This window comes from Electrona antarctica (assembly GCF_951216825.1).
Source record: "Electrona antarctica genome assembly, chromosome: 3".
Taxonomy (NCBI): Eukaryota; Metazoa; Chordata; class Actinopteri; order Myctophiformes; family Myctophidae; genus Electrona; species Electrona antarctica.
In genome coordinates this window covers 6,296,280-6,317,196 of record NC_136808.1, presented here as the reverse complement: position 1 = coordinate 6,317,196, position 20,917 = coordinate 6,296,280, and the positions used below count along the sequence as shown (strand labels likewise).

Sequence of the window (20,917 nt, the reverse complement as noted above, 5' to 3'; positions counted from 1 at the left end):
TCTAACCATACATTTGCTATAATTTATGCTTCACCTTGTATTTAAGGTACCATAATCCAGTGACACAATTTATATGTGGCCGGTTGGAATTGAGCCTCAGGGGCCACCATAGGGACAGTCCACTTCCTCATTGACAATCAGGTGATTATTTAAAGGCCCTGTCATCTGCCAAACATCAACGCTGTGGGTCTCGTCTGCTGCTGGGTTTTTATTTATACTAGTGCCAGGGTGAGTAACATGTCTCAAGACTGTTGTTTAAATCATGTTCATTCTCTATCTAAGCGTATCTGTTATCATTCAGGTTGATGTTAATTCATTATGAATCTAAATCTAAAAAAAACTTAACTTAAAAAAAAAAATTAAAAAACGACGTAATTTATTCTAATTGTTGTTATTGCAATTTACGAGCTGCGTTCGCTTCCCGCGTCCGCGCGTCTTACTTGTAGTGAAAGGGATAATTATACAAAGGACATGTATGAATGTGTGGGTATACAGTATGTGCATACAGTATGTACCTACAGTACTGTATACTGTGCGTGCGTGTGTGACTTACTGGTACTAGGATTCTTCTGAGTCCTGTGCTCTATGGTCCTGTGGTGTCGAAGGTCACCGGTGGTCTCCATCGCAACTTCATCAACCATGTTGACTTCAGCAGGAACTTTATGTACCTTCCTCTTCTTCTTCTGAAAATAAACCAGGTCAAAAGCTTACAAACCAAGGCACAGACATTTAAATTAAATAATTACAGACCTATACAGCCATATTGCCTTTCATATCCAATACTATTCAATAAAGTAACCTCTGAGAAGCTCCAAGATGTTATTGAAGGACTTATAACCTTCAATAAAACCTTCAATCTGTTTATCATGGAAAACATGGTATAGCGCGTTTCCGAGTTGCTCATGAACATTCTAATGTGATGTATCCTGGTAAAGGTGTATATAACATATTGTCACGATTGATCATACAGCCTACTTGATTAGTTTATACTTTTTTAGATGATGGTGTCATGCGCTAGCTCACCATGTGTTGCATTTCTCTCCCGCCCCGACCTCACCAAAGTTATCCACGCTTTAATTTACTCCCGTGTAGACTACTGTAATTCCCTATACTCCTGCCTCTCAAAAAAATCCATCAACCGGTTACAACTCATTCAAAATACTGCAGCTCGCCTCCTAACAGGCTCCAGAAAATTCACATCACCCCTATCCTGGCCACCCTACATTGGCTGCCTGTCTCATACAGAATCAATTTTAAAATACTTGTATTTACCATCAAAGCTAGATCCGGACTTGCTCCATCTTATATTTCTGACCTACTCGACCCCTACGAGCCAGCTCGCGAGCTAAGATCATCCGGCACAGCCCTTCTATCAATCAAATCAGGCTGCAAAAAAACTGTAGGCAACCGGGCATTCGCTATCCGTGCACCGTCTCTCTGGAATGCCCTGCCCCTAGAGATCAGGCTTGCCGAGTCTGTGCCCCGTTTCAAATCACTCCTTAAGACTCATTTCTACAAAGCTGCATTCGACCCCCTACCCTTGTGATTTGTGATTTTTTTTTTTTTCTGTTGTTGTTATTTTGTGCATTATTGACAATGTATTTTATTCTATAGTCTGCCTCCTTGCTATGTCTTTATATATGTTTCTCTGTTAAAGCACTTTGTGACTGGTTCTTAAAAGGTGCTATACAAATAAAGCTTTATTATTATTATTATTATTATTGTGAGCTTGTAGATCGGCTATTTTCAGGATGAAAAAAAAGGCTATGAATTAAGACTTTAGAATAATCTAGGCACTTCCAGCAATACTCTGAGGTCTCGACCTCCCTTTTGGTAATTTGGTAAATTGGAATTTGGTCATTAAATGATTAGGCATTACACAAATTTTGTGTAATGCCTAATGACTATTTGTGAGATTGAAGACTGGAATAGCATCCCTATTATGGGGCTAACATTCGGTACTGAAGATACTTAGGGCAGTATTATGCGTGTCTTAAGTACCAGGTCTTATTACTTAACTTAAGACCTGGAGGCGTGGTCAATGGCATTGATCACGCCTCCAGGTCTTAAGTTAAGTAATAAGACCTGGTACTTAAGACACGCATAATACTGCCCTTAGTGTAGTGCGACTACAAGTGTAGTGCGACTACAAACTGCAAAAACAAGCGGTAGCCTAGTATAGAGGCTTTTGGAATCCGGTCAAGTATAGGGTTTAAGTGGACATGAATTCCCTACAGATGAACCCACACTCAATCCTGAAATCCGGGCTGAAATAAAATGTGTGCCGCGGTAAGTGTTTGTAGCCTGGCTAATAAGCCAGACTCAAATCACACTGTCGTGTGGTATTTGAGTCTGGAGATGCTGTGTATGGATCTTGTTTCCCGGGGGGTGGGTTCAAACATTTTCTCTTTGACGCAATTGGTCAGAGCTACTGTCAGTCAAAGGTCTCAAGCATTGAATGTCACTGTACCAAAGCCCGCCCATATTGCATACCGTGTCCCGATTGGCCACACCAGTTCTCTGGTGTAGGAACTGGGCGTACAATTGAGCCTCTCCAGACCGTAATCCGCCGGCAGGCAATTTTTTTTGCCAACGGCTGATTCGGTCTGGCTTATTAGCCAGGCTAAAGTGTTTGGGGTTACCTGTCTCTGGGTGTTGTGGGCGTGATTGCGGGCGTGACTGAGGGCGTGGTCTGTCGACATAGTGTCCTGTAGCTCCTCCTCTCCAACATGACTCGACACACTTCTCACCCTGCCATTTCCATAGAAACTACCACACACACACACACACACACACACACACACACACACACACACACACAAATATATTAAATGTATACAGTACATACACAGCATATCCAATATTGACAAGTTTGAACGTGATTTGTCACTTATAAAACATCTGGGTTTCCGAGGCTACTTATAATGTGGTTTGTAATATCATTTGTCATATTTTTCCTGCTCGGTTATACGGACAGCAGTGTGAGATGGTAAATACAGCATTATTGTTTGTTATACATATCGTAGACTAAAAAGCAAAAATAGTGAATAACGTGCATTATTGTTAGTATGGGTTCTACTTTCAGCATAATAACTTACTCTGTCGCCCCCTGTGCTGCCATAGTGGTAGTGTTCTCTACTTCCATGTCTGGGTTGGTATATCCCAGAGATCCCGAGTAGCTTCCCTCCTGCCACAGAAACCACACAAGATGGAGTGATGCCGTGATTTTTGTACTTTTTTCTGTTTTGTATGTGTCTATGGACAAAATATTACTCTAACCCATTTAATCTTCAAAATCCTCCAATCTATTTTGACGATTTTTCAAAAATAGCAGACCTACAAGCTCGTAGCGCGCCACTCGGTGGCGCGCTATGAGCTTGTAGATCTGCTATTTTTCAATAGCTAAATTATAACATCATGTTTAAAACACCAAAAGGGGTTCCCGCCCAAAATGGGCTAATAGACCCCCAGGTGTGGCTAGAATGTTGAAATATGTCTTCCCTGTGTATTTTTTGGTTTCTCAAAAGGCCCAATCGGGGCCCAGGTCAAAAGGCCCAATCGAAAGGACATATAGTGACATCACAATATCATCCCCTCCCCTAACCCCTCCCCCTTTATCATACAACAACAGCTGTGGATGCAGCTTCACCCATCACCATTATGTTTTATGTGGCCACAGCCACCAGTTCATTAGTATGCCTGGTGGGTGTGGCCACATAAAAACATACCTTTAACACTTTCTGTACACTTCTTTGAAAAATATATATTTTACATAATATGTAAAATATATATTTGAATATTATTTGAAGTGGATTTACCAGTAGTAACTCTCAGAGTTACAGACAGGGGCCATTTGGAACTCCCTCAACAAACCCACCTTTGAGAACAACTGGTTCATTATTGCTTGCTAATTGGTAAGAAATAGGAGGAGTAGTCCCAGTAGTAGCAACAGTAGAGATACTAGAAATAACAGTAACATTAGTAGTCGGAGTGTAGTAGCAATATAGCAAAAGGAACAAGTAGTTACAGTAGCAATAGTAGTGGCACTACCAGTAGTAATATTAGTATTATTATAAGTAGAGGTAGTAATAGTACTAGTCTAGCAGTTAGTAGTATAAGTATTAAGTAGTAGTATCTTTTTATTTTACCTTTAATATATTTAGTGCAGGTAGTCTAGTATCTGATTCTCCTTTAGTCCCTCTATGCTCCTGACGATGGCGCTGACGCACAATGTACTCATAGGTACTCAACCTGTTCCACACTGCAAGCGCCACACACACACACACACACACACACACACACACACAGGTTTTTTTTTGCAACTGAAAGGCTGGAAAATGGAAATTAAGAGTTTACAAATAGTATGATAGTAGACATAGTACATGCATACATTTCTTTAATGATTATATCTGGTTTCAGTATTTATTTATGATGCATTTTCTCTATTATTAGGGTTATTGTAGCGGTCAATTTGTGTTGGGGGGCAGGACGGGGGTCGCGAGACATGGCCAAAGCATTTCCGGGGTTCCCCAGCCAAAAACCTTGAGAACCCCTGACTTAAAAGATGACACAGAATTGGCTGTTTTTTGGACTGCAACTTGCGAGGACAAAATGTGTCCTCCAGATATTGTGCGTTGTGATTGGCTGGAAGGTGTGTCATTCTGCACTGTGATTGGCTGAGCATCGCATAACGTGTGCACCACATGAGCCAATATAAGTGGTGGGGGAGAGAGAGCAAAAATGAGGATTGTGTGGTTAATTTACAATGAACGGTATAAAGTAGTTTAGCGTTTTGTTTAATCTAGAATCAATATTTTACTCTTGCCGTGACCATCCAGCGCTGTATCAGAGTGGCACAGAGTCCAAGTATCAGGTTCTATCAGTCCAACTGATCTAGGTAAGGCTACACCGAACCAGAGTAAGAAACTGACACCCACAATCAACCCAGATCCGGCTGGGTTCGAGTTGGGTTCAAACTACAGGACCTGCCTAAAATAAAAGTTGGATGAGATTCATTCAACCCACAAACATCATAGGCCTCAGTGGTGCCATTTTTCATAGCTGATCAAGCCAGTGTTGGTGGGCTGCCACAGGTGGCTGCACAGGTATTGGCTAGTCAATAATTCATCATCTCAAACTCAGAAAGGGTAAGAAGGAGAAAGTGTGTGAGCTTCTGGGCATTCGGAAAAGACTGATGCTATATGAGGAGGGGAAGAAAGAGGTTACCACCTGAAAACAATGAAAGGAGACTTGGTATGAATGATATGGAATGGAAAGTGTGTTACATTTGAAAAACCTGCTGAATAGAAAAAACGTATAGTGGATGCTGACAGAAGAGAGTGACCTGCACCGCGACATTAAGGCCAGGATCTTAAGAAGCTGGTAGCCTAGAACAGGTCAAATAATAGAACCATCTGGACACTGCAGTTTGACGGAGCAAAGAAAATGTTCTGTGGCATGTTTCGTATGTAGGATTTTATCTCGCGTATCAACAGTTTGTTGATTGTTGACAGTTTAATTCATTAAAAGAAAAGCATAGTGTTTCACAGACTATTCATCTTGAGAACACTTATTTTAGGGGTAGAGAAAGTACAATAGTTATCATGGTGAACACTGGCATGCAGCTGATTAGCTTTACCTGTGCTGTCACTGGCTGGATCATGGCAATCACAGTGACGGCCCTACCACAGTGGAAGGTCTCCGCCTTCATCGGCAGCAATATCCTCACCTCTGAAATCAAATGGGAAGGCATCTGGATGAACTGCATCTACCAGACCACTGGCCATATGCAGTGTAAGACCTACGACTCAATGCTGGCCTTGCCTCCAGACATCCAGGCTGCCCGCGCCCTCATGTGTGTGGCCATTTTCCTGGGCTGGCTCTCCTGCACTGTGTCCTGCTGTGGCATGAAGTGCACAACCTGTGCCGGGGATGACCGCCGGGCCAAGGCTGGCATTGCGCTCTCCGGAGGGGTTCTGTTCATTCTGACAGGCCTGTGTGTTCTGGTGCCGGTTTCCTGGACTGCTAATACAGTGGTCCAGGACTTCTACAACCCTAATGTGCCCCTAATGCACAAACGAGAGCTTGGTCAAGCGATCTATTTGGGCTGGGCTGCTTCGGTTATCCTTATGATCAGTGGAGCTGTGCTGAGCAGCACCTGCCCGCACATGCAGGAAAGGGCTGCTGGGTACAGAAGAGGGTACATAGGCCGAAGCTTTGCTAATTCACCGCAACAAGATCCCCCAAAGCCCATTTCATCCAACAGTCTGCCCATGAAGGAATACGTGTAGAGAGGAAAGGAAGTTTGAAGCTGTGGAAGCAGGAAAGATGGCTGTAGAAGAACAAAGCAAAAAGATGAAAGAACACTAAAGATGAGTGGGGTGGGCATTGAGTTGGACTATTGAATTGCAATTGTTCTCAGCATTTACCTGTCTGTAGTTTAAACCTTGTGAATTTAAGTGGCCTATGAATTAAGTGGAAATCCACTTTTGATGAGGTCAGATCATATTTATTTATTGAACAATTTGCTTATTCTTTTTGTAGATTTACCTCTTAATATTTTTCTGAATTGTCTCCAGTACATCACAACCTTTATACAATATTTAATTTGATATTCGGCCATTACTTGCAGTGTAATAAAGAAATGATGTCCTGCCTATTTTGTGCAACATGAGGAAATATCATTGTGATATTATAGGTCAGTAGGTCAACAAACATTTTACATGTATCACCGTCATGTTTGCTTGTGTTGAAGATTGTAGTGATTTCATAGTTATTTTCGTATGGCAATGACACTGCCTGTCACATTTCCAACATTAAACTTGGTTGAAATTGCATGAATCAAAACTGTTTAAGAATAAAATGTGTGTTTTAATGATTATGTTTCTTACATCTTATTGCATTTCCTCAAAAACATAGTCCATGTTTGAGCTGTATTCAAAAAGGCAATAAATCCAGTAGAATAAAAATGATTAATGGGTTCATAAAATCATTGCAGGAAAGTGATTGTTCATTTTTGTCTTCCATTTCCCTAGTGTTGTTGGGGCAAAATGGTTTTGTAAAAATAGGCTTTTTGATTGATTGAAATATTTATTAACAGTTTGCAGAAAGACAGTACATTTCGAGCACAAACTCAATACAACGGCTGTTAACTGTGAGTGGACGACCCAATTAAGCATTACACTTGTTTCCAACAGGGTCCACCATGTTCAATTCATCAAAACATTTAGAGACGTACAAATAGACACTTCTATATAGACAAAGAACAGAACAGGAATTCATCATAATGGAGGTAAAAAGGGAAAAGAAACATATACAGTGAGGGGAAAAAGGGGGGGGATTCACGTTCAGCTCCGTTCCTTTTTTGTTTGCCTTGGAGGAGCTGCGTTGGGTCCCCAAGTCGGCTCCGTGGCCGTACCTTGAGTTGGCTGTGTGGCAGTGACCGTCTCTTGTGTTGCCCTTGCGTTGGGTCCCCAAGTCGGCTCCGTGGCCATACCTTGAGTTGGCTGTGTGGCCGTGACCGTCTCTTGTGTTGCCCTTGCGTTGGGTCCCCAAGTCGGCTCCGTGGCCATACCTTGAGTTGGCTGTGTGGCCGCGGCCGTCTCTTGTGTTGTCCTTGCGTCCGTGTATGAGGGATTCAGATTTTACGGGGGCCAGTTTCGAATTGCAGCCATCCGTAGGTGCCCTTTGACAAGGCTTACACAAGGAAGGCTCACATTTTACTTGAGTAAGTGGTGTGGTGTGGCTTCTGTAAAGGGTCCATTACATACAACTAATACACATACATCCAGTATGTCCGGATCGGTTTATCCTTCTTTATCAGGATTTCTGCTCCTGTACCGTTTAACCACTTCATAGAAAGGCAATTCAGTCTCTTTTTCTTTCTTCATTGTGACTCCATGAAAAGGGACACTTTGAAGAGTACATCTGAAACGAGACACGATAGTAATTAGTTCACATTTAATCTTAATCTTCATACAAGATGGAAAACATACACAAGTGTTAAATTAACGCCAAGTTATTCAAAACTAAATGTTTTTCAGAAATTCTGAAAACATAAAAGAAGTAACATTACATCAGAGCTGATGTCATGTGAGCACACTTTTTTGTAAGCGTAAGTAAGTACAGTCTTTTCCACAGGAACGATTTGAATTAATATATAATCGTGATATGACAAGTGTTGACTTTTAATAGTATTAATCACTTAAGCCTTATTTTATACTTTCAAAGACATTTTTTTTTAAGCTAAAATACCTAACCCATACAACACAATGCGTTGCGTTATGTGTTGTGAGCTTGTAGATTAGATATTTTTTCTTTTTGGCTATGTTTGAAAAGATAATATCATAGTATGATACCAGTAAGACGCCCTAAAGGGCAAGGTTGCATGCACGCATCAGCCTGCGTGACGGCAGACTGCTGGGTGAGCGCTGGTGCTTTGGCGTGGGCAGTCAGATCAACATATGGAATGAATTCTGTACTGGCCATATAATCATATATGGAGCGTGTCTTGAATGTACAGGGTTTGACGAGGTCAGATCAACATATGGAATGTCAGAACAGGAATGACGGGTGGGGAAGGATCAACATATGGAATGTCAGAACAGGTCAGCTCCATATATGGAGATCTAAGGGTTTGAGGTCAGATGTAGAGTTGCTGGCCGGCTCCATATATGCAGATCTAGGTGATGATCCAGTCTTCTCCATGTATGGTTATCCAGGGTTAGATGAGGTCATTGTCATGATCTTCATATATGGAGATGGCCATATATGGTGGCGTGACCATATATGGAGGCGTTAACTTGAGCCTCATTGCCCCCGCGGGCAATGAGGCAATGAGCCTCTGAACAGCGCTCAGCGGGTCAATGGAGACCCAATCGATCTCCGGTTCCAACTCCGATGTTGCAGATTTTCCCCCTGGACCCCCCTGTGGTTTAAGAGGTTAAGGGTCTCCATGATGTCACAAGGTGTGATGGATTGGCATTTGGCAACCATATATGGAGGTGTGACGAACAGACGGCAGATGCAGGTTTTCATAGTAAATGGTCACAATATCACGGTCATTTGGTAAAAATAGTGATATTTGTGCAAAAAAGGAATAAGATATGCACATCCCCAGTTTTTGAGGGGCGCTAGCCCCCTTCTATAGGTTAATATTTGTTTTAGTTCAATGTTTGTTTTAAAAACGCCATTGACAATGAAGAGAAATTAATGTTTGTTTTGTCCCTAACAAACATTAAATCACATTAACAATAAAGATAATTTAATGTTTGCTTTGACACCGTTTGTTTTACATCATCATTACATCACCTAATCATATCCTCATCCTCCTTGATGTTGTAAGATGATAAGAGCGCCCCTCACTTCACACGGGTGTGATTTTTAGATATGGTGATGGACCCAAAAATGATCAAATGAAGAAAAAAGGTAATTTTGTCCGCACGCGATATGTTTGCTCCCCATCTTCTCTTTATTGTAACCAAACAAAGTTTTGCGCATCCAGGGTTTCTCAAGACTTGAGAATTTTCTTGAGATTTTTTTTATTTTGCCCATATCGCCCAGCCTTAATCTGCGTAACAACAACCCTGTATGATGAGGTCTCACCAGTGATCATCTCATCTCCACTGGGTGACTGCAAGGACTCCCATCTCTTAGGGGCTGATTCCAGAAGAGAGAGGTCATCATGGCTTAGGGTCAGCAGCAGAGTCTTCCTTCTCAGAAATCGGAAAACATATGATTGAGGATAATAATAATTCATTAATGATAATGGGGAGGACAAATTAGACCCATTATTTCCTAAAGTTACAAAACTCTTTAAAACTGAGCTCCCTACCATCTTTCTGTCAGTTCAAAGGAATGCTCCTAAACATTTTTCACTGTGATTGCTCCTGCTTCAATTGATTCATTTTATTTTATTGACTGGTTGTTCTGCATAAAGTTCCTTTGTAATTTACCCTGATTTATACTGTATTGTGTTGGATGTATTTGACTCTATTTTGTGTATTGTAACCTTGGCTGCATTGAAAATGAGGGCCTGCCCTCAACTAAAGGTGATGATGATGATGATTGAAAAGAAATAATGAATCATTATTTCTCTTTGTGTTGATCCTTTAAACAGGGTTTCAAATTCTACTGAAAGCTTATAACCCAAACTTGACCCTGACTATTTGCAGATTTACATCACCCATTCCTAGCATCTACTACGCATCTATAGTTCTTCTGAGGAACCATGTTTTTTAGAGACTGGGTAATACTGTAATACACTCAATCTCGCATAAGGATACTGTTGCCGATAGTATCGCTCTGCATCCTGCAGCCACTCCATCATGTCGGCTACTGACGGGGTGGTGGCAGATCTCTGGGTGCAGGTGGATAGGTCCAGGTTGTCTGTGTTCTCCTCATACAACTGGAAGGCTCCATGCACCTGGTTACTGGTGGCATCCTTCACAGACTGGAGAGAAGCCCTGCCAGAGAGAGAGAGAGAGAGAAAATAATGGGTTTGAGTTGAAGGGTAATAACGGTTGAATCTTGCAGATAAGGACATGTATAATGCACATTAATTGCGTTTAAAAGTCTTGTGAATCAAATACATTACTCACATTTTCTCATTGAGCTTGTCCAAGATTATTACCGTTGCCTCGACGAGCTTGAAGTGCAATCGCTCTTGCAAATCAGGGAAGGAGTTCAGCGGAGTGCTGGACAGTTGGACATTGGAAAGAGCTTTGAACTGCTCTGCTACGTTTCCGAGAGACACGACCAACGGGCTACATTCAGCCAGTACAGTGTTCCACACTTTCTGGTTGCTTTGGACACTGAAAGCACGCCCTCAATTTTTGGTGAAGCGATAGTAACACGGGCTTTGACATTTTAAAGTTTCACAACAGTTTCCACAAGCAAATGCCATCAGATCAAGTCACATATGAACAAAATAAAAATGACCCGGTAATACGAAACGTCTTTCATTTGTTACAACTTCTTCCTTCTCCACAAACCACGTTGTATTCACAAATCAGGTCTGTTTAAGGTTTATTAAGTCACACTGCTGCCATGATGCTCTCGGTCTGTACACTGCCTTCCGGCCTCGTGATGTAAACACGGCAGTTCTATGCTATGATTGGTCGAAATCATTTGTACACTGCAACGTAGACATACCTTTGTTACCAGAATGGGTGCGTTCGGAAATGGCGCAATACAAACTGCCAGTGCGCTGAGTGCGCTCTGGTGCGCCATTTCCGAACGCCCTACCATTTTTGGAACGCCCTACCAACAGTCATTAAGACATGTGGCAGCGGTGGCCGAACGGATAGCGGCGCGGTCTAGATACCGGAAGGTTCCCAGTTCGAATCAGCCGTCCGACACGTTAAAATTACCACCGCTGAAATGCCCTTGAACAAGGCATCAACCACTACGATGAAATGTGTTCTATGAGCAGGGCCTGGCTGGAAACAAGTTCTTGAGCTTAGCCCAGATACCCTGGGTAAATATAGATTTCATTTCATTACATGCGAATCCCTTGACTCCTTCAAAGTGTACTGTAATTCTGCAAACTGTTAATAAATATTTCAATCAATCAATCAATCAACGCACCCAGCTTGTAGATCGGCTATTTTCAAATGGCTGAAGTGGTAAATGTATGTTTTGTAATAATAATTATCAACATCTGCCTCTGAGATCATGATGTAGTGTGAGTAGAAATAAAGGTACTGGAAATTAGAAATACTCAAGTAAAGTACAAATTACTTTACACCACTGGTAAACACGGCCGTTCTATACTGTGATTGGTCGAAATGAAAGTCCGCCGTTGCGCAGTTCAACAAAGCGCCCTGTTTGGCTGATCGGTCAATTTGGCTCCTCCCTCTCCACAGATTCGAAAAATTCTGTTCATTTTTCAGTGAGGCCGTTAAAACCCAGAGGACTAGGAGGGACACCGTCCGGTAGCAACAAAACGACGAGACAACACAAAACACACATTAATACGGTAGGGTAACATACATACAGACCACATATAAGGTTGTGTACATTCCCATTTTATGTAGTACACAGTGTATGCAGCCAGATTATGGTGGAATGAATATGAAAAAGTCAGTCAGCTAGCCTAGCAAACGTGCCCACTTCTCATCTAATAGCGTTAGCTTGCTGTTGCTAACGGTAGCTGTTTAACGTTTAACTAAACAGCAGTGAGTATGGGTGCCAATAGCCGCAATTTGCAACTCTAGATTTTTTTATAATGGGATGAATCTAGAGTTGCAATACCCTCCATTGACTCCCCACTCATCATTTTGCGTTTGCGATCTGCTTGTCTTAAACGACGTTAAACTCACCAACATTGCAGCTGTAGTCCAAGCTTGAATTATTCTCTTTCAATCTGCAAAGCTTGTTTTTCATAAAAATCCCCCGTAGACATGTTATGAGCTACTTTCTGTCAAGAAATTCTGTGCAAGTGATTCTTTTTCTAAGTGCTGGAGTTTGGAAGCGCTCGTCGTAAGTCACTGAACGTCCCTGCATGCATCTGATTCGCATTTGCACATAATGCAGGAGGCAGCAGCGCGACCCCTTAATACAAACGAGCGCTTCCAAACTCCAACATTTCTTCTTCTTGACAGAAAGTAGCTCATAACATGTCTACGGGGGATTTTTATGAAAAACAAGCTTTGCAGATTGAAAGAGAATAATTCAAGCTTGGACTACAGCTGCAATGTTGGTGAGTTTAACGTCGTTTAAGACAAGCAGATCGCAAACGCAAAATGATGAGTGGGGAGTCAATGGAGGGTATTGCAACTCTAGATTCATCCCATTATAAAAAAATCTAGAGTTGCAAATTGCGGCTAGGGTGCCAACTGAGTGACTACCAAGCGTTATTTAAATGTTACTGTACAACACAATTGTCTTGTCAGCAGCCGTTCCGCCATACACACAGCCATGGCTCCAAGGAAAAGGACCACGAAACAAAAAAAACACGACGACGTCAAGATGAAGAAGGTGGAAGCCTTCCTTCAGGACTTCGACGGCAAAGGTAACGTGAAGCTCATTCTGTTGCGCAGACGTTAGAAACGATGACATGATGACTACATTACAGGCAGGGTTCATCGCCATGTTTGTGGTGGACATTTTTGTCAAAATTATATTTTTGCCAAGGACATACAAATATTACCAGAAACACGTCCTCCAAGTGGGTTGGGGGACTTTCAGGTTTCCTTGAGGGTGGTCCAAATGGACCATTGTGTACAAATGGAACCAATGGGTCCTTTTACCACTGTTGTACTGGCGAACTCCTAATGGTGTCATAATAAATCAAGAAAACCTGGAGACTGGATCTTAACGATCAACATAACAAGTACATTGTTCTCTCTCTTTTTTGGACAAGGACAAGTTTTGCCACAGACACTTGTCTGACATTTCCACTTGTCTGACATTTCCACTTGTCTGACATTTGTCTGTGTATGGACACATTGATGACCCCTGATTACAACCAATGTTATTGTGTAACAATATCTAGCTACATTCCAGGAATGTGAAATATAATAATTAATTACTAACCGTTGTTTTCGTTTCTACAGTGAAGGCTATAGTTGAAAGGCTGAAGGTGAAGAAAAGCGACCTCCTGGAGAAATCCCAAAATGCTTGCGACATGGCTCTGATCAAGCTTCCCAAGCAGATCAGACAAATGAACTGGTTAGAATATTACAGTAAGTATGCACAAAGCTCATCTGGAACAAATCATGTTGACATTTTTTAATTGGACAGGCCCTGGAAAAAAGAAGAGCCATCATGTTCCCCAGTTTAGTTTGTGCCTTGTGCATATATTTTTACTCTGCATATATGTCCATGCTGTGCAGGGAGTACAGACAGTGGTAACAGGGGACATACCCCCCCCCCCCCCCCCCCAGTAGTGTCATGATTTGTCAGAATCCAAATCCATTATTCAATTTGATTTTGAGATATTGTTGCGTTATAAATGCAAAAAACACACATTCAAATATTTTAACAGTTAAGATCTTTATCAAACTTGATAATAAACCAGTTAAGGGGCGACTGTGGCTCAAGAGGTAGAGCAGGTCGTCCAATGATCCATGGGTCGGCGGTTCGAATCCCGGCTCCTCCTGTCTACATGTCGAAGTGTCCTTGGGCAAGACACTGAACCCCAAATTGCTCCCGATGTGCTGGTTGGTACCTTGCATGGCTTCCGCCGCAATCGGTGTATGAATGTGTGTGTGAATGGGTGAATGTAATGCACAATCTATGTAAAGCGCCTTGGATAAAGGCGCTATATAAATGCACCATTTACCATTTATTTACCAAGATAAATGTACATAACTACTAACATTTTTAATGCAGTGACAATGGTGTAGTCTATGTTTTCAGGACTGTAAAAAAGATTAGTCTGCGTATTCAATGATCAATTTGTCACAGCAAGTCAGAGTGAGATCCAGGTGGTAAAACCACTGGTTCCAGCGATGTAAAGCGTCAGAGCGAGCTGCTGTCTTGCTAGAAGGATTATGCTGAGTGTGCGAGGTCGGGCATTCAGAGCTGAGACTTTGGGAAGTATAACATGGGTTTGTCTTAAAGAGCTTAATGTATGCTACATTATGCTAGTATGTCGCAGGGACTTGCCCTCAATTCAAGCGTTGATGCTAAGTGCCAAGCAGGGAGGCACTGGGTCCCATTTTTCAGAGTCTTTGATATGACCCGGCCAGGGATCGATCCGACCTCCCAGTCCCTGGGACGGCCGGGCACTCTAACCACAAGGCCACTGAGCTGGTAGAGAGTGGTGGTGGTGGTGGTGGTGGTGGGTGAAAGTACAGAAGGGGCATTGGTGATTAGAGACATGCTCTTGTTTGTAATATTGAAGTGTGAAATCAAATCTGAATAGTGACACTCCCATTAAAGTGAGTAAACTAGCATTCATTATTTGGTATCTGCCTCTCTCTTAGGGTCAGAGAAAGCCAAGGAACAAGAAGTGGATCAAGAAACGGTGAGAACAGTGGTTTTAATGAACAGAACCAGATGCAGTGCCGTCTGTTTAGTTGTTTCGGCACCACATGTGTAGGCGGACAACCACCACTGTTACCTATGCCTTGGTACATTCAGTGATTTTCATATCTAGCTTCTCTCCTGTCTGTTTACAGAGAGATGTGGCTGCCAAGGTTGATACTGTCCTGGCTGTGGTCCATGACATCGCTCCAACAGTCAAGAAAAGTAAGTGCAGTACAGCCGCTTGACTCATCCACCCATCTGTCCTAAGAGACCATTACTGGTAATACTGCTGATATTAATCATACAGCACACCTAGTTTACACACACAAGCTTAGCTCTCAAGCTTTTTTGTGTTTTATCCTTTTGACGGCTATCATGTACAAACTTACCATGTGCGCGCATTTTTTTTGCTCGAATTTTGTCTTCCAGCAGCATCCAAGAAAAAGGCCCCAACCAAGGCCCCATCCAAGGCCAAGACTGTGACAGTGAAGAAGGTGGTGGTTACTGTTTTCCACAAGCCCAGACACAGAACAAACAAAAACAATATGTACTATATTATAGACATGAAGTTGAAGTAGATGTGCAGCTGCATTTCTACCATAGACAGTGGTTGATTTAACGGTTTGTGTGTTTCACGATTCAGGGAAGAACTGCAAAGAAGCCACCTCGAACTACAGCTAAAAAAACTGCAGCCCGCTCTGTCACCAAGCAGAACACCTCTGTTAGAAGGTAAGATTGATATCTATATTTCTAAATTTATTGAGTGTGATATTTGGGGGGGGGGGGGGGGGGGGTCTAGCCTCTACCACGATTTTGTTGCTTTGCGCAATCTCAATATCGACTCCTGTAGTCTAGCGTCTAGAGGAGTAGTCACCTCCCAATGTATGAATGAATGAACCATTGTCAAGCGCTTTGAGCACTTGGAAAAGCGCTATAAAAATGCAATTCATTAGTAATATTGATTCCTCAGGCGTAAAAATAATTTGCTACTCTAAAAATGTGTGGATGTATGTTCCAAGTTGTACGCTGCAAGCTTCTCTGGCAAACGGAATAGGAGCTGACTGGAATTATGATAATAATAATGTACCTCAGATCGAATTGAATCGCTCAAATGTATTGTGTTGAAGTTGAATGCATCTCAACAAGAAAATGTATTGTGACGGGAATGTGAAACGTCTTGATAATATGTGATTCACGCATGTAGAAAAAGTTACGTGTTTTACATATAAATGCAGTTTGGGGGGTTTGTGACCATCATGCGGCTTGTTAATTTATTGTCTGACCATGTGCCATTCAATCAATGGTAAGTCCGTAACTAAAAGTCTTTCTGGTTTGTTGCAACGCTAACAAGAATCTGTGTTCAGATCCAACAGGAAGCCCTTGGTTACACCTGCCAGCAACAACTGGACTCTTCGTTATTATTATACTTGAAACCTGCTATGTTGTTAAAATTGTCATTTATTGGTGAATATTTTTGTTGTCGCATAACATTAACCTCTGTTGTACTTTCACAATTAGATCTGATAATCTGATATCATCATGATGTGTGACTGAGTGGCATAATTTACTCCCCTGTTAGTTGTGTAAAGTAAAGACTCAAGAGATAAGAAATGTGGGTGGATGATTTCCATGAAACCATGTGGTTTCAAGAGAATAACCGTCCGATACACAGCTCAGCATATTTCCTGTCAGTAGGCTGGGGTGCAAAACCCAAACTCAATTGTACTATACACCATGCCATACATATTAGGGATATTAGTGATACCAGTGGTCCTTGAGGGGGTTCCAGGTGGTGGTGGTGGTGGTGATAGAGAGTAACCAAATGGACCCTTATAGACCCTTATAGATATTGTTTGTTATCTTTTATGAAGTAATAACAGGTAGACACAGCAATGCTGCTGAAGACCTTTCTGTCTGCCGTTAACCTTTATTGAGTTTTATTGGAATTTATTCTGCACTGTAATTGTATTCCCCCCTTATTTTGTCTTTTAATATATGTTCTTTTCTTTTCTTATGTTTTAAACAGTACTAAAATGTCCTTTTATAATGTGTCTAGTGTTCTGCCTCTCAATGTGTTCATGCTTAATGTGTTAATGTGAAGAACTTTGAATTGACTCGTTGTTGAAATGGTAAATTACATTTATATAGCACCTTTATCCAAGGCGCTTTACAGAGATTGTGCATTACATTCTCACACACACACACACACTCACACACACATCATCGGCGGTCACTTGTATCTAGGGTTGGGATTCGTTAGGATTTTAACGGTTCCGGATCCTTCCCGGATCCCTCTTAACGGTTCCGGTTCCTAACGGTTCCCTTAACGGATCCTAATATTATTTTTTCCCCTTTTTTTCTGACATAGATTATGCTTATATAACTAACCTAACCAAGTACATAATAAACACACATTCATTAATTCAATTATTGAAAATACACTTTACAATTATGAGGTGGCAGTGTGGCACTATTATTTAAACTTCACCACCACCACCACCAGCTAGACACCACAACAATATCATTGTTGCAATTTGTACTGTATATTGCAATTTGTACTGTATATTAAATATAGCCTACAGTACACATTGTAATAATGATATTGTTGTGGTGACAAATGTTGTCTTTAATGTTCAGATTAATTTAATATGAAGGACCCCTTACCCTAATGGAAACAAGCCATAGTGCTTTCTTGGATTATAAAATCGTTTTAGCAGACCTTGTATTGAACTGTAGGCTACGTTCCTGTGCTTTTTTTCTGCAAACTGTTCATAAAGTAATCAATCTATGGAGGTATGCACCTAAACGCTGGGCTCTCAACAGCCACGCGATTAATTTAGAACCAAATCAAAAGCAGTTGAGTTGCTTATAAGTGCAGACAAATTGATTTGGCTCTATACTATAGTTAACGTGATTCATAAAATATCAGACAGAAAGACGTCGAGTCATTGGCGTTCTAAATTAACACCATTAACAACAGTTGTACAATACGCCGCGGCCTAATGAAAAGCTCTGTAGACGACAGTAGTTTTTATTTTCTATTACGTTACTAGCCTGGGGAAAGTGAACGAGCCTTGCATCATCCTCGTCCCCCGCCGGCTAGCTGTGGTGGAGTTGCGGGGAGAGCGGGCACGGCTTTCCGCATGGCTCACAAACGCGATAGATTATTCTCGTGAGTTGTGGACTCGTGTAGGCATATTGATTTTGAGATGTTTCCTCAATGTGGACGTGGTGCAAAACTGCAACTGGTACAAGTTGCAACAACCTTTGCAGCCAGGGAACTATAGCATCGCATTTATTGCACTTGCGTGCTCAGCCTCAGAGTAATTTCCCTCTCTGTTAACCACACTTTGGAGATCTCTTCAACATACTGTCCCAGTCGCTCCGCGGCGGTCGCTGAATGCACAGAATAGTGGGCGTATCCTCCCCGACCCCACTAACTCACTCATGTAGGTTGGGTGACGTCACCCCAGTAACTTGGCTCTGCTTGCATGCATGCACAGACACAGCGGAGCTAAATGACGACTGATGAGATCCGTTTGGGGAACCGTTAATAAAAAAACGATGGAACCGGCTCCGGATCCGCAATGTCGGAACCGGGTCTGAAATGGACCCGGTTCCGAATCCCAACCCTACTTGTATCCGAGTATGACTGTCCTCCTTCTTGGTCCTTGTGGGTCGTCAGGTGGCGATGGAGGGCGATTCTGGACCTGATTACTCTGGTGCAGTGTGGACAGGGGAATGTAGTGGTGGGTTTGGGTTGGACCGGTTTACTGGATGCTCTCTCCTTTCTGAGTCTGCGCTTGTCCTGTGCAGCATGGCGGAGGTCATCATCATATTTTGCAGCACCCTCACGGACAAGGTTTCTCCAGGTCGTCCTGTCTGTTGCCTTGTCTTCCCAAGCTTTGAGGTCAATGTGGCACTTCTTTAGATTTGTTTTAATGTTGTCCTTATACCTCTTCTTTTGACCTCCCAGGGCCCGTTTCCCTTTAACAAGCTGGGAGTACAGGACTTGTTTTGGGAGGCGAGAGTCAGGCATGCGGACAACATGGCCAGTCCATCTGAGCTGGTTTTGGGCAATGGTGGCAGTGATGGTGAGAACGTTTGCCTCCTCCAGGACGCTGGTGTTAGTGCGCCGATCCTCCCAACTAATCCTGAGGATTTTACGGAGACACCTCTGATGGTACGTCTCAAGTGCCTTTATGTGCCTGCTGTATGTGGTCCAGGCTTCTGACCTATACAGAAGGGTGGGGAGCACCACAGCCTTGTATACTAAGATTTTGGTCTTTGGTTGGAGGTCGCGGTTCTCAAAGACTCTCTTCCTTAGCCTCGAGAAAGAGCCACTGGCACAGCTGAGGCGATGGTGTATTTCATCATCGATGACAGCATTTGAGGATAGGAGGCTGCCGAGGTATGGGAAGTGGTCCACATTTTCCAGTGTGATGTTGTCGATGGAGATGTTGGGGGGTAGGACAGGTGTACTGCTGTTTGGTGGTGGTTGGTGGAGGATTTGGGTCTTTTTTATATTAATGGTGAGACCAAGCTGTTAATATAAGATAGGTCCTAGATAGGTCCTCTTCCGAGAGGGCTACAAGGGCGTTGTCGTCTGCATACTGCAGCTCCATGATTGATATGGTGGTGGTTTGACCTTTATGTCCAATCCATCCCAAATCTGAATCACATTGATGGCTTAATCAACGCAGAGCCAAAATCAATTCCATTTTCATCCATAGGGGGCGCTACAATTGCAAAAACAATTAACCGTTTGTTGCAAAAACATGCTTTTGGGGGGGAAATCCCCTCCGAATGACTTACGCATGATCACGAGGGTGACTTGACATTGTAATTGGCTGGTAAAATTACCGGGAGGGGCCTCTATCAGCCAGTGAGGCAACCACACTTTGCAATTTCCCAGAATTGCTTCTTTCTAGTTTCATTTCATTTCACCAACAGCAGTTCTGTTAAATTAAAAGGGAAATTACACCCACACCACAGAACTGCTGTTGTTGAGGTCTTTTATCATGCTTATCACACTGTACAACTTAGAAAAGGAACATTGGTCAACTTTGCTCTTTTACCTTGTACTTTTACTGTGTAATTATGACGATATTTCCCTTTTCATTTCACCCACACCACAGAAGTGCTCTTGTTGAGGTCCTTCCACACTGAAACACACCCAGTGACAGAATGGAAGGTGTTATCCTGGATCTCAACACAACATACATTAATAATAAATAATAATAATGAATGCAGCTACTAAAACTGGTCTCAGTCCTACTTCATTGACTGCGACTACTTTGTGTCTATTGGTAAATTATACAACAGTGACATGCAGAGTTCTGCAAGGCTCCATTCTGGATATACACAGAATCGCACACACACACACACACACACACACACACACACAGACACACACAGACACAGACACAGACACAGACACACACACACACACACACACACACACACACACAGTAGGAGGTGCTATAGGGAGTGGTTTTCTGGTGTGATCAGAAACAGAAAGCAAACGGGCAGAGTTCAGTGTGTTCAACCAACTCAACAGAACCTCATCATCTCTCCTCTCGTCACAGAGCACCGACACAAACACGGTAAGCCACTAAAGAGTTCTCACACTGTACAGATATCTGATCTTCAGGGGTGGCAACCTTTTTGACATTAAGTGCCACTAGACCTGTACGTGCCCGATGCAACTAACGATGCAACTAATGATATACGTTGTCATAGGACCCGTTTTATGTGCCTGTGTGTGAAGACTGCAAACTGAAAAGTGTACTTGGCAATCAATTCGGCCCACTGGCAGAGCCTGATTGGTTGAGCCTCAATTGGCTGAGGCAGAGGCTGGAAAATGCACAGGTGAAAGGAGTTGGCCTCATTAGGCCCACTGGCAGAGCCTGGCCCAGGTGAAAGGAGTTGGCCTCATTAGGCC

The 20,917-nt window shown here is 42.5% G+C and overlaps 3 protein-coding genes and 1 long non-coding RNA gene across 4 annotated transcripts; 2 read left to right on the top strand and 2 right to left on the bottom strand.

Moving 5' to 3' along the window:
• The first annotated feature begins 191 nt into the window (after nt 1-191).
• Nucleotides 192-16,852, top strand: LOC306920160 (borealin-like). The gene is made up of 8 exons (XM_079496809.1): nt 192-228; nt 12,897-13,012; nt 13,557-13,685; nt 14,931-14,971; nt 15,126-15,195; nt 15,403-15,467; nt 15,617-15,702; nt 16,338-16,852. The coding sequence occupies exons 2-8, from the start codon at nt 12,919-12,921 to the stop codon at nt 16,402-16,404; spliced, it is 552 nt and encodes a 183-aa protein (XP_079352935.1). The 5' UTR covers nt 192-228; nt 12,897-12,918; the 3' UTR covers nt 16,405-16,852.
• LOC306920019 lies at nt 560-4,258 on the bottom strand. Its single transcript, XR_013789602.1, has 4 exons — nt 4,149-4,258; nt 3,099-3,187; nt 2,643-2,769; nt 560-683 (listed from the first exon to the last, which is right to left on the bottom strand). It is a non-coding gene; the product is annotated as an uncharacterized lncRNA (long non-coding RNA).
• LOC306920314 (claudin-4-like) lies at nt 5,604-6,583 on the top strand (the record flags this gene model as incomplete). Its single annotated transcript, XM_079497030.1, has 1 exon — nt 5,604-6,583. One exon carries the CDS (start codon nt 5,604-5,606, stop codon nt 6,288-6,290), a length of 687 nt encoding a protein of 228 aa, XP_079353156.1. The 3' UTR covers nt 6,291-6,583.
• LOC306920553 (AFG2-interacting ribosome maturation factor-like) lies at nt 7,886-11,048 on the bottom strand (the record flags this gene model as incomplete). Its single annotated transcript, XM_079497366.1, has 5 exons — nt 7,886-7,926; nt 9,604-9,713; nt 10,254-10,463; nt 10,599-10,811; nt 11,038-11,048. The coding sequence occupies 5 exons, from the start codon at nt 11,046-11,048 to the stop codon at nt 7,886-7,888; spliced, it is 585 nt and encodes a 194-aa protein (XP_079353492.1).
• Nucleotides 16,853-20,917: the final 4,065 nt, after the last annotated feature.